Here is a 13,689-nt window from a genome sequence, read left to right on the forward strand (position 1 = left end):
GTATAAGATGATGGAGAGGCCTAATCTGGCGTATTGTGTACAGTTTTGGTTACCTGCTTACAGGAGAGATGTAAACAAGGTTGAAAGGGTACTGAGAAAAATGACAAGGATGTTGCCGGGTCTGGAGGACCTGAGTTATAAGGAAAGATAGATTAGGTTAGGACTGTACTCCGTAGAATGTAAACAATTGAGAGGAGATTTGATCGGGGTGTACAACATTGTGAGTGCTTGTCACTCTCACTTTCAGCTTCCACCACTGGCTAGCAGTTTTGTGAAAAGGAGAGCTGAGTGTGTAAGTCTCTCGACACGCCCTGGTGCTCGTGAACCAGAGCCCCAGATATGGGTAAATATCCCCACTGCCTCGTGAGCAGCCTCGGGAGAGACAGAAGCTGCGGGAATAAACCCAGACAGCAAATCCAGAGTGGAGTCCCTAAGGCAGCTGGACATAATTGAACATCCTTCCAGCAGATCCGACAACCAAGCTGGTGCCAAACAAGCTTCATAAGCTTTCCTTTCGACCACACTCCTGAGGGTGAGAGGGGGATTTTGACGACTGGGCATCTCAGGATCTCCATACCTTCTGCCCAGGATTGTTATGACGATCATCATCACCCATTGTCCTTCGAGACAGATGGATGCCAACACCAATCGATGGGGTGAATGCAAGCAGGCTTTTTCCACTGAGGTGAGTAGGACTACAACCAGAGATCCTGGGTTAGGGTGAAAGGTGAAAAGTTTAAGGGGACACAAGGGAAACTTCTTCACTCGAAGGGTCATGAGAGTGTGGAAGGAGCTGCCAGCACATGGTCTATGTGAGCCCGATTTCAATGTTTAAGAGAAGTTTGGATTGTTACATGGATGGAGGAGTATGGCGGGCTATGGTCCCAGTGCAGGTTGATGGGAATAGGCAGTTTAAATGGTTATGGCAGGAACTAGATGGGCTGAAGGGCCTGTTGCTGTGCTGTACTTCTTTGTGACTCTGTCTATGGAGGGAAGTAGATAGTTGACGTTTTGTCTCGAAGCCCCTCATCTGGACTGAAAGGAAGAGCGGGGACAGTCAGCATAGAAAGGTGGGAGGAAGGGTGGAGTGAGAGCTGGCAGCTGATCCAGAGAAGGAGGGGTGGAGTGTGGAAATGTGTCAGAAACTGGGAGGTGAGAGGTGGGAGAGACAAAGAAGATGAAATCTGGTAGGAGAGGTAAGTGGAGCCTGGAACAAAGGGAGGAAGGTGGGCAGGAGAGTGTGGGTGATGGGCAGATGGAGAGGATGAGGGAGGAGGGTAAAGATGTAGGGTGATGGGGACAGGTGGATCAGGAGAAAGAAAACTAAAAAGGAAAAAAAAGACAGGTGGAACGGCTACTGAAAGTCTGAGAATTCCATGTTCATGTCACCGGAGGTCCATGAGCCAGTACTCATCGGAGGATCAGGAGTGGAGAGAGTCAATAACTTTAAATTCCCGGGTGTCACTGTCTCAGAGGACTTGTCCTGGACCCATCACATAAATTTTATTGTGAAGAAAGCAGGACAGCGACTTAACTTCCTCGAGAGTCTGTCGAGGTTTGGCATGACATCAAAAACCTTGGCAAACTTCTATGGAGGTGAGGTGGGAAGTGCTGACTGGCCACATTACAGCCTGGTTTCGGAACACCACTGCCTTTGAGTGGAAAATCCTACAAAAGGTAGTGGCTTCAGCTCAGTACATCACTGGTAAAAACCCTCCCCACCATTGAGCACATCTGCATGAAACGTTGCCGTAGAAAAGCAGCATCCATCATCAAAGATAGAGTGGATAGGGGAGAACCAGTGGATGTGGTATATTTGGATTTTCAAAAGGCTTTTGACAAGGTCCCACATAGGAGATTAGTGTGTAAACTTAAAGCACACGGTATTGGGGGTAAGGTATTGGTGTGGGTGGAGAATTGGTTAGCAGACAGGAAGCAAAGAGTGGGAATAAACGGGACCTTTTCAGAATGGCAGGCGGTGACTAGTGGGGTACCGCAAGGCTCAGTGCTGGGACCCCAGTTGTTTACAATATATATTAATGACTTGGATGAGGGAATTAAATGCAGCATCTCCAAGTTTGCGGATGACACGAAGCTGGGTGGCAGTGTTAGCAGTGAGGAGGATGCTAAGAGGATGCAGGGTGACTTGGATAGGTTGGGTGAGTGGGCAAACTCATGGCAGATGCAATTTAATGTGGATAAATGTGAAGTTATCCACTTTGGTGGCAAAAATAGGAAAACAGATTATTATCTGAATGGTGGCCGATTAGGAAAAGGGGAGGTGCAACGAGACCTGGGTGTCATTATACACCAGTCATTGAAAGTGGGCATGCAGGTACAGCAGGCGGTGAAAAAGGCGAACGGTATGCTGGCATTTATAGCGAGAGGATTCGAGTACAGGAGCAGGGAGGTACTACTGCAGTTGTACAAGGCCTTGGTGAGACCACACCTGGAGTATTGTGTGCAGTTTTGGTCCCCTAATCTGAGGAAAGACATCTTTGCCATAGAGGGAGTACAAAGAAGGTTCACCAGATTGATTCCTGGGATGGCAGGTCTTTCATATGAAGAAAGACTGGATGAACTGGGCTTGTACTCGTTGGAATTTAGAAGATTGAGGGGGGATCTGATTGAAACGTATAAGATCCTAAAGGGATTGGACAGGCTAGATGCGGGAAGATTGTTCCCGATGTTGGGGAGGTCTAGAACGAGGGGTCACAGTTTGAGGATAGAGGGGAAGCCTTTTAGGACCGAGATTAGGAAAAACTTCTTCACACAGAGAGTGGTGAATCTGTGGAATTCTCTGCCACAGCAAACTGTTGAGGCCAGTTCATTAGCTATGTTTAAAAGGAAGTTAGATATGGCCCTTGTGGCTACAGGGGTCAGTGGGTATGGAGGGAAGGCTGGGTTCTGAGTTGGATGATCAGCCATGATCATAATAAATGGCGGTGCAGGCTCGAAGGGCCGAATGGCCTACTCCTGCACCTATTTTCTATGTTTCTATGTTTCTAAAGATCCTCTCCACCCAGGCCATGCTCGTTTCTCACTGTTGCCATCAGGTAGAAGATACACACGCCTCAGGACTTGTTCAAGAACAGTTACTACCCCTCAACCATCAGACTCTTGAACAAAAGAAGATAACTACACTCACTTAAGGACTCTGTTATATTGTTATTTCATGCTCGTTGTTTATTGCTATTTATTTGTATTTCCCGAGTTTGTTTACTGTTTACAGTTCCTGATGTTTACAGTTTACAGTTACTGTTCTGTAATTTGCTAATTATACCCGCAGAAAAGGAATCTCAGGGTCTATGTGGTGACATGTATGTACTCTGATAATAAATTTTACTTTGAATTTTGAACATTGAACCAGTTTGCAGGCTGCCCTGGTGGAGCGTGAGCAGCTGTTCCTCTCATTTAGGAGACAAATGGAGCCGGGATCACAACCAGCTTCCACATGGAATCAGTTATTCTCTTTGGAATTATTTTATCCCCGAGATAATGCTGAGGCTTTATAAGACACTAGTTAGGCCACACTTGGAATTTTGCCAACAGCTTTGGGCTCCATATCTCAGAAAGGATGTGTTGTCATTGGAGAGAGTCCAGAGGTGGTTCACAAGGATGATTCCAGGAATAAAGGGGTTAACATATGAGGAGCGTTCAGCAGCTTTGTTCCTGTACTTACTGGAATTTAGAAAAATGCGGGGGAGATCTCATTGAAACCTACCAAATGTTGAAAGGACTAAATAGGGTGGATGTGGAGAGGATGTTTCCTGTGCTGGGGATATCCAGAACTAGAGGGCACAGCCTCCAACTTGAGGGGCGACCTTTTAGAACAGAGGTAAGGAGGATTTTTCTTAGCCAGAGAGTAGTGAATCTGTGCGTTTCTCTGCGCAGATTGCGTGGAGGCCCAGTCCATGGGTATATTTTAGGCAGAAATTGATTGTTTCTTGATGGGTCAGAGCATCAAGGGATATGGTGAGAAGGCAGGTGTTTGGGGTTGAGTGGGATCCAGAGTCAGTATGAAGGAATGGTGGAGCAGACTCGATGGTTTGAATCGCCTAATTCTGCTCCTCTGTCTTACGGTCTTGTGGTCTATCTGTCACAAAACATTCTGCAGATGCTGGAAATCCCAAGAATCTCAAACAAAGTGCTGGAGGAACTCAGTGGGTCAGGCAGCATTAAATGTAAGGAATAAACAGTCAATATTTTGCGCCGAGAATGTTCATCGGGACTTGAAAGAAAGCAGCAGAAGCCAAAATTAGATGGGGGAGGGTAAGGATCGGTGAGGCAGGGGAGGGAGCATGAAGGGAGAAGCTGGGAGGTGACAGATGGGAAAGGGAAGAGCTGAAGAGAATCTGATGTTGAGGAGATGGACCCAGAATAAAGGGAAGGATGAGGGTTCCAGAGGGAGGTGATAGACCGGTGCAGAGAAGAGAAGGGATGGCAGTGGAACCAGAATGGGGAATGCAAAAAGAGAGGGAGAAGGGGATGAGTTACTGGAAATTGGAAAAATAAATGTTCATGTCATCAGGTTGGAGCAACCGAAACGGAATATCAGGTGTTTCTCCTCCGACTTGAGTGTGTCCTCATCGTAGCAGTAGAGGAAACCCTGGACCGACATATCAGAATGGGAATGGGAAGAGGAATTGAAATGGGTGTCCAGCGGGAAATCCCTCCCTTCGTGTCGGATGGTGATGTTAAACCTGATTCTGTTCCAGGTGAGTTGGAGCATTTTCCTGCAGTACCGGTTACCAACAGCAGGTGGCGACCCTCGCCGTGAACTGATGTTATGGCCGCTCGCTGCCTCCATCGTCTGGTTGAAAGCGGTACTGCCATGAACAGAACTTCCAAACATTCATCAGGTGGATTGGCGTGCTCCTGAATTCAGAGCGTTAACGACGGATGACTGAGGTTGAGGGTCACGGAGTGGTGTACACCTTTCTCCTCTCACCCCTCCTCGATGTAATTCTCAACTTCATTGCTTTCCCCCCACTCACTCTCGAGCCCTGTGAACCGAAAGGCCCCCCACCAGGGAGTGAGGGGTCAAAGGTCTTCACACACTGTTCCCCCGTGTGTGTTTCTTTCTGCCCCTCCTTCACGCGGTGTTCCAGAGTCTCGTTCACTCCATCCGTCACTCAGCCTCACTCACATGATCATTTGGGATACGAGTCACCTGAGCAAGGGTTGAGTGAGACACTTGGGTGGGAAGGAGAGGCCAATGCAGGGGTCACAGGGAGCTACCACGTAGCGAAGGGAGTGGTGGGCAAGTGTTGGAGGCATGAGATATGAGAAAGGGCGCACAGAAGGTAAGGGGCAGGGGAAATCCTGGAGGAGAGGACGTGAGGGATTTTTATTTTATTTATTTATTAGGAAAACACAGAATAGGCCCTTCTGGCCCTTTGCACTATGCCACCCAATTTAATGCTAGTCAAATGATGGGACAATTTACAATGACCTCTTACCTTGCCAACTGGTATGTCTTTGGTCAGTAGGAGGAAACCTGAGGTCTTATCGGGGAGAAGGCAGAAGATTGGAGCTGAGAAGGAAAATGGATCAGCCATGATTAAATGTCAGAGCAGACTTGATGGGCCAAATGGCCTAATTCTGCTCCTATATCTAATAGTCTTGTGGTCACTCGGTGAAAACGGACACAGTCATGGAGAGAAGATACAAACTTCTCACAGGCAGCAGCAGGAATTGAACCTGGGCCGCTGGTAGTGTAGAGTATTGTACCAACCAGTACGCTACCATGGCACCCTGGAGCAAGGTTGAGGGAGGATCAGGTGAGTCTGGGTGTAAGTGAAGACAAGGCTTGGATAAAGGTAAATGCCTGAGTTTGCATGGTGTGTGTGTGTGTATCAGAGACAGAGAGAGAAGTTCTGAGACTTCTCAGCTTTCCAGATAGATATAGATTCAGCACTGGTCCATTTATTACATAATTATTTTAAAACTAATTGAACGATGCTCACTGGGACAAAGTACTTCTGCACTGACATGTTAACCACTTTCCCAGTCACACTTATTGTGAGGTGGTTAAGTGTGCTCCCTTCTCTCGTCAAACTATCTGCATTTGTCAAAACAATCAGGAACACATTTTACAAACTCTGCCCTGTCAAATCCCTCAGCACAATGATATCCCAGTCAATACTAACATTGTTGAAATCACCTCTTGTTGCAATTTTAATATTCCAACCAGGATCTGCAATCTCCCTACATTTGGACTCTCATAATTCCCACTGACTGTTGAGTTCCTATTATTAAACTCCAACAAAGTGATTAATGTTTTCTGTGCCTCAGCCTAGGGGTGTCTGTGTGTGTCTGAGAGTGTGGTGTGGCGAGCAGCCAGTGTTTAGTGTGGCTTTGGCTCATCAGGCTTGGGCGAGGTTTAGTAATTGGTAGGTTTCTCTCATTTTGTTCTCATTTGTTCATCCTTTTTTGTTAGGGATTAGTGGAGTTGTTTGGATGGCTCCAGGGGCAGTGTTTGGAAGCCGTACAACAGTCCCTTCGGACCATTGACCATCATGCACCCAAACCTACGTTAATCCCATTTTATTCTTCCCACATTCCCTTTGCCCCCAGATTCTACTTTTCACCTGCACCTGCAGCACTTTAGAATTAACTGCCTGTCTTTGGGATCTGGGAGGAAAATGGAGCACCTTGAGGAAAGCCACAGGGAGAACTTGCAGAGTCCACACAGACAGTGCCAGAGGTCAGGATCGAACCTGGAGCTGTGAGTCAGCTGTTCTACCCGCTGTGCCAGTGAACTGCCCAGCTCCAGGCTCCCCCCTTTACCCCCCTCTATCAGTTCCCTCAGCGCTGATGCCTGTGGCCTGCTTTCTCCGCAGAGACTGGTGCAGCTCTCGGCAGCTGTGGTGGGGACATCAGACGCTGGCGTATTTTGTGACCGTCAATGATCCCGCAGTCCCTGCTGGAGAGGTAAGCCCCTTGCATGCGCTGACCAGTCTCGTCTAAAGCTTCTGGAAGGTTCAAAGGTTCATTTATTATTATAGTATGTATGCAGTACACATCTCTGAGATTCGTCTTCCCCAGATAGCCACGAAACCATGGACGTTGTTCAAAGATGAGCACCAACACCCCCACAACCCCCACCAGCACCACACACAAAGAAAAAACAAACCTTGCAAGTGGCAACATGATCAAACCCCCTCCCATGAAAAAAATTGTGCAAATGGCAACAAGAACATCAAACCCCAAACCCCCAACTCCACCACCACACATAAAAAAACTAACAAATTGCTCCGAACATCAACAAGAAGGAACGGGCGAAAACACAGAATGTAAAAAACACAGGACTGAAACAGCCCCCCGTCTATTCCATAAACCGCAGGAGTTCGATAACATTGTCAAATGGCATCGAGGGGGAGAGGGAGATCAGAATCAGCGAGCAATAGGCCGTCACACACAGACACCGTATCCAGCAGCAACGAGAGGTCCGTCACAGCAGTGAGCAAGAGGCAGGTAGTCGGCGCTGAACACTCGCTCACCTCCACATTCCACCTCAACGTATCAACCCCTCTCTGCGTTTTGATCGGTGAAATCAACAAAATCTGCTTGCGCATTTGCACATGTCCCTTGTTGGAGTCAGGGTGATGTTTCGGCCATGTTGATTGGGTGGACATTGTTGAGACAACGTATTGGCCTTGCCGATTGGGTGGATGGAAGTGAGGGGGCGTGTCAGCCGAGCTGATTGGGTGGGTGGAGCTGAGACGATGCCTTAACTGTGTTGATTGGTTGGATGGAGTAGAGGCAACGTAATGATTGGTGGGTCTAACTGGCTGGAGAAACAAGTCTCCTCTTTCTGAGGGTGTCGCAGCTCAATTTAAATCCCCCTTGTCCTTGCTCGTCCAGGACGCCGATGGCCACTACTGGGTGAGCGGCCGCACTGCGGAGATTGCCAGGCAGAAGGCAGCCAGGAGGTTCAACGTCTCTCCTGAGCTGATCTCACTCCGACAGGGTGAGTCTGCAGGGTGACCCGGTCTTTACCAGAAGCAGTGTGTTGGGTGTATGTGGTGTGTGGGACATTTTCCTGATTGTTGATCGAGCTGGGGGAGTGGGGGGAGCAGGTTTTATAAACGTGTATGTCACCAGTAGTGGAAAGGGTGCAGGAAATAAAGTGTAGAAACTAGAGGTTTCGGTGGCATTCGTGTGTGAGTGTGTGTGTCTGTGTGTGAGTGTGTGTGAGTGCGTGTGTGTGTGTGTGTCGGGTAAGCGTGGAAGATCACGTCAGAATCAAGTTTCTTGTCACTGAGATATGCTGTAATATGTGTTGTTTTGTGGCAGTAGTAGAGTGAAAACAAAAATTACTGTAAATTAATAAATAAACAGTGCAATCGAGGAACGGTGAGGCAGTGTTCATGGGTTCATGGACCATTCCGATCAGAAATTTGATGGTGGAGTGGAAGATGTGAGTGTGGGTCTCCGGCTCGTGTCCCTCCTCTCTGATGGTGGTGATGAGAAGAGGGCATGTCCCTGCTGGTGAGGGTCCTTTGTGATGGATGCCTCCTCCTTGGTGCATGGGTGCCTTTGTGTGCTGGCCTGCAGGATGCGCTTCCTGCATGCTCGGTTGCTGATGCAGAGAGCAGCTGTGAGGGGAGCTTTGAATGTGGCACTGTCACCGGTGATTCCAGTGAGGAACTTGGTGGAGGGGGGAGAGGGAATCTCCTTCTCCCGGAGAGCAGAGAATCTCCCGTTGGGAGCACTGAAGGTGCATTGAATGGGAGGGGGGTGTTGCTGAGGGGGGAAGTAGCAAAGCGAGCTGGATGGCTGGTCAACCCCTGCACGGAGCAGAGGGTCAAATCCTTTCAGCGCCACGCGATTCCTGTTCGGGTGAGCTGGTGTCTGTCTGCCTGGTCCTTACCCAGTCTCTTTGTCCAACAGATGAGGACGTGTTGGACACCTGGTTCTCCTCTGGCCTCTTCCCCTTCTCCATCTTCGGTTGGCCGGATGAGGTGAGTCAGGATTCACTCCATCAGAAACTCGGGGAGCATGAGTGTCGGGGGGAGCCGTGAAGGTGGCAGAGAGCACCAGTCTCTTTGTGCACGGATCACTTCAAGTCATGCGCTTTGGAACAATGAATAAAGATGTAGATTATTTTCTAAATGGGGAGCAAATTCATAAATTGGAGGTGCAAAGGGACTTGGAGTCCCAGTGCATGATTCCCAGAACGTTGACTTTTGCCAGTTGAGTTGGCAGTAAGGAAGGCAGATGCGGTGTTATCATTCATTTCCAAGAGGACTAGAATTTAAAAGGAAGGATGTAATGATGAGGCTTTATAAGGCATTGGCCAGACCTCACTTGTGGGCTTCTATCTGAGAAAAGATTGGAGATGGTCCAGAGGAGGTTTATGAGAATGATCCTGGGAAGTAAATGGTTAATGTATGAGGGGAATTTGATGGCTCTTGGCTTGAAATTGCAGGGGGAGGGGCGGTGGTGGGTGGGATCTTCTTGAAACCAATTGAATATTGAAAGGCATAGATAGAGTGGATGTAGAGAGGGTGTTTCCAATAGTCGGGGGAGTCTCAGACCAGAGGGCACAGCCTCGGAGTACAAGGGTGTCCCTTTAGAACACAGATGAGGAATTGCTTTAGCCAGAAGGTGGTTCAGCTGTGGAATTCATCGCCACAAAAGACTGTGGAGGCCAATTCATTGAGTATGTTTAAAGTGATGTGTGATATGTACTTAATTAATAAGGGCTCCAAAGATTATGGGGAGAAGGTAGGAAAATGGTTTTGCAAGGGAAATATATGAGCTGTAGTTGAATGACAGAGCAGACTTGATGGGCTAAATGGCCGAATTCTGCTCGTATGGCTTATGGTCTTTTGGTCCTTGAGTTTGGTGGTCCGTGCTTTCAGATTTTATCTTTGCCGGTGGAAGAGGGGAGAGTAGAGAATGCCTGGAGTGGGTGGGGTCTTTGATTACACTCACAAAATGCTGGAGAATCTCAGCAGACCAGGCAGCATCGATGGAAACGCGTACAGTCGACGTCTTGGCCTGAAACATTGACTGTACTCTTTTCCACAGATACTGCCTGGTCTTCTGTGCTCCTCCAGCATTTTGTGTATGTTGCTTGGATTTCCTCTTGTTTGTCTTTGATTATACTTACTGCTTTACTGAGGTTGTAGAGACAGGGTCCGTGGAGTGGAGGTTGGTTTTTGTGACGTACTGACTGAGCTGTGTCCACAACTCTGCAGTTTCTCGCAGTCACGGGCAGAGCAGTTGCCATCTCGAGCCATGATGCATTTGGATAGGATGCTTTCTGTCTATAAATTGGTGATGCTGAATGGGGTCATGCTGAATTTTTGTTGCCTCTTGTGGAAGTTATTGGGAGTACACCAGAGGAGTATAACCCAGTGGGTGTGAATGGCCTTTTCCCTTCTCGTAGATCAGGGGTTCCCAACCTGGGATCTGTGGCCTCATTGCTTAGTGGTCTTGGTCCATTGCATAAAAAAGAGCAGAGACCCCGTGCCATAGATTTGCCTCGTGAAATTAATGAACGTAATTTCCTTCTGCAGACGGAGGACTTGAAAGTCTTCTACCCAGGCACGCTGCTCAAGACGGGTCACGACATCCTCTTCTTCTGGGTAGCCCGGATGGTGATGTTGGGACTGAAGCTGACCGGGAAGCTTCCATTCAAAGAGGTGACGTTAGCACTGAAATTTACTGGCAGGGGCTGCGGGCTCGCGGCACGGCCTGTGGGGGATGGAGTGCTGAGGTCAGTCAAGTTCATTGTGATATGTACACGTGTGTACAGGTGCAATGAAAATCTAGTCTGACCAGCAGAGGCAAACATCATCAGATACGCAGCATTCACAAATTTAAAAAAAAAACAAATAATCTTTAAATTATACAAGGAGTTACAGCATGGTAACAGACCCTTCCAGCCCAACGAGCTTGTCCACACAAACATACCCATGTGACCAACTCACCTACTGACCCTCTACGTGTTTGGATTGCGGGAGGAAACCGGATCACACGGATGAAACCCGTGTGGTCACAGGGAGAATCTACAGACTCCCTGCAGGCAGCAGTGGGAATTGAACCCAGTTTGCTGGTAGAATAACAGTGTAACACTAACTGCTCTGTTACCTTGTCGTTATGTTTACGAGCAGGGATGTTTCAAAGTGGTGTTAAGGTTCGTGTGCCCTTTGTCTCTGAGCCCTTGCATTGTAAGGAATAAACCTTGCTGAGAGACGCATCTTCAGCTGAGACCCCCCTACCCCCACCCCCGTTCATTTGTTCTGACAGGATTTTTCCTTCGCTCACTCAGGTCTACCTCCATGCCATCGTCCGCGATGCCCACGGTCGAACGATGAGCAAGTCCCTGGGCAACGTCATCGATCCCCTGGATGTGATCACGGGCATCTCGCTGGAGGTGAGGCTGGGAGAGGCCATGCCTTTAGCACTTTGGTGTTTGTGAACCTACAGACTGGTGTGTGGGAGTTGGGTCGATCCAGGGAGGCAGATTAGTTTCTGAACACAAATACTGAACACAAGTGTCTGTAGGTGCTGGAAACTGAACAAAGGAAAACAAGATGCTGGAGGAATGCAGCAGGTATCAACCAATGGAGATCAGTGAGGGTGTGTGACTATCTTGCTGCCCGTCTACATCAGAACCAGCTCGTTTGCTGTGATTGTTACCACAGCTTCTCCCTCTCCATTAACACCTTCCCACTGCGAGGCAGCACTCCTGTTTGGTGTGTGTGTGTGTGTCTGTGTGTGTCTGTGTGTGAGTGTGTCTGTGTGTGAGTGTGTCTGTGTGTGAGTGTGTCTGTGTCTGTGTGTGTGTGTCTGTGTCTGTGTGTGAGTGTGTGTGTGTGTGTCTGTGTGTGTCTCTGTGTGTCTGTGTGTGTGTGTGTCTGTGTGTGAGTGTGTGTGTGTCTGTGTGTGTGTGTCTGTGTGTGTGTGTGTGTCTCTGTGTGTGTCTGTGTGTGAGTGTGTGTGTGTGTCTACAACTTATCGAGTCTGCTTCGCCATTCAATCAAGGCTGATTTATTTTCCTTCTGAACTCCATTCTTCTGCCTTCTCCCTGTAACCTTTGACACCCTTGCCTATCAAGAAACTTCAACCTATCAACCTCCGCTTTAATTCCATCAGGGTGTTCCTTTTGTCCTTTCCTTCCCTCTCATCACCTTCTCTGTAACTTGAAATGAAATTCTTTCTCACTCACTCATTTCTAATGAAGAGTTCTGTACAGTTCTTCAGCCGGGGGCAGTGGGTCTGTGGAATTCATTGCCACAGACAGCTGTCACTGGGTATATTTAAAGTGGAGGTTGATCGGTTCTTGATTAACAGGAGCACCAAAGGTTACAGTGAGAAGGCAGGAGAATGGGGTTGAGAGGGAAAATAAATCAGCCATGATCAGATGGTGAAGCAGACTTGATGGGCTGAATGGCCTAATCTTATGGTCTAACTTCTTAGACTTCCTGTCGGTGGTGAATGTTCCAGGAGAAGATAGGGAATTCTCAGTTGGGAATTCCAGGCAGATAAAGCACACAACAGGAGAGAGGTTTCTGAGAGCATTGGGACATATTGAAGCAAGCTGTAATTTGTCTCTGGAACAGTGGTGACCATTAATTTGGAAAAAGCACACTGCCTCTTTCTGTGTGGGACAGGGTGATGTTGAGAGAAACTGACCAGACATGTACTCAGATGTTACTGTGCACAGATTGGGGAAAGACCCTGCCTGATTAGAGCAACTTTTATAACATTTTGTTGGCTCAAGTCCAAGAACGACAATGTAAATTGTAAATGTGAGTCTTTCATGAGCTTGCTTTCCCCATCCAGTTGTTTGAGCCTCCGTGTTTGATCTCCATCTCTTCTGCATTTTCCCTGTCAGAAATCAGATTATCCGGATGGGATTCCGGAATGTGGGATGGACGCCTTGAGATTCGCTCTGTGTGCCTACACGTCTCAAGGTAACCTGGCTGGGGAACGGTGGCTCCGGGGGGCAGGAGTCAGTGGGACAGGAACAGGAAGTGGGTCACTGGGGCAGCCGGCCAACGAGCAATGGCGCGGAAGAACTTTAGAGGACTGATCCCGGTTAGTTTCAGGGCAGTTTAGCCAGCTGACGTTGGGAAGAGCTGGTGTTCTCAAGACGTGGGGCTCTGAGATGGAAGTGAAATGATAGATCACGACGGCTCAGGTACAGGCCCTTTGGCCCATCTGGTCTGGACCAGCCTGGTCTTCCTAGTCCAATCAACCTACACTTGGACAACAGTTCTCCATATCCCTCTCATCCATATACCTATCCAAACTTACTTAAAACATCAGAATTGACCTCGCATCTACCAGTTTTGCTGGTGTCTTGTTCAACACTCGCTGTATCCTCTAAGTGAAGAACTTCCCCTCAGATTTCACTTAAATATTTCACTTTTCACTCTAAGCTTCTAGTTGTCGTCTCACCCAACCTGTGAGGAAGAAGCCTGCAAGCATTCACCCCATCTCTACCCCACATAATTTTTTATGTATCCAGTGGATCTCCCCTCCTTCTCCTGTGCTCCAGGAAATAAGGAAACATTTAAACACTGAAGGGTCGCGGTAGAGTGGACAGTGAGAAGGTAAAATATCACTGGTGGAACCAGAGGTTATGAATGGAGATGAACTGGAATTTATTTACTCTTGTCACCAGTAGCAGCGAAGAGTGATAAGCTTTTGTTTTACACGTTGTCC

At 48.1% G+C, this 13,689-nt stretch overlaps 1 protein-coding gene across 2 annotated transcripts in view; it reads left to right on the top strand.

Annotated features, from left to right (window-relative positions):
* Positions 1–415: 415 nt before the first annotated feature.
* Positions 416–13,689, top strand: part of LOC134346606 (valine--tRNA ligase-like) — a 37,459-nt gene continuing 24,185 nt past the window's right edge. The window contains exons 1-7 of one of the 2 annotated variants that reach the window (XM_063048043.1): positions 416–685; positions 4,532–6,936; positions 7,870–7,975; positions 8,899–8,969; positions 10,533–10,658; positions 11,288–11,392; positions 12,857–12,935. In XM_063048043.1, coding sequence (XP_062904113.1) covers positions 6,820–6,936; positions 7,870–7,975; positions 8,899–8,969; positions 10,533–10,658; positions 11,288–11,392; positions 12,857–12,935 — 604 coding nt within the window. In that variant the 5' untranslated portion in view covers positions 416–685; positions 4,532–6,819. Of the gene's footprint in view, positions 686–4,310; positions 6,937–7,869; positions 7,976–8,898; positions 8,970–10,532; positions 10,659–11,287; positions 11,393–12,856; positions 12,936–13,689 lie in introns of those variants that run through there. The other variant, XM_063048045.1, reaches the window with a different exon arrangement.

The sequence above is a fragment of the Mobula hypostoma genome, chromosome 5 (genome assembly GCF_963921235.1).
Source record: "Mobula hypostoma chromosome 5, sMobHyp1.1, whole genome shotgun sequence".
NCBI lineage: Eukaryota > Metazoa > Chordata > Chondrichthyes > Myliobatiformes > Myliobatidae > Mobula > Mobula hypostoma.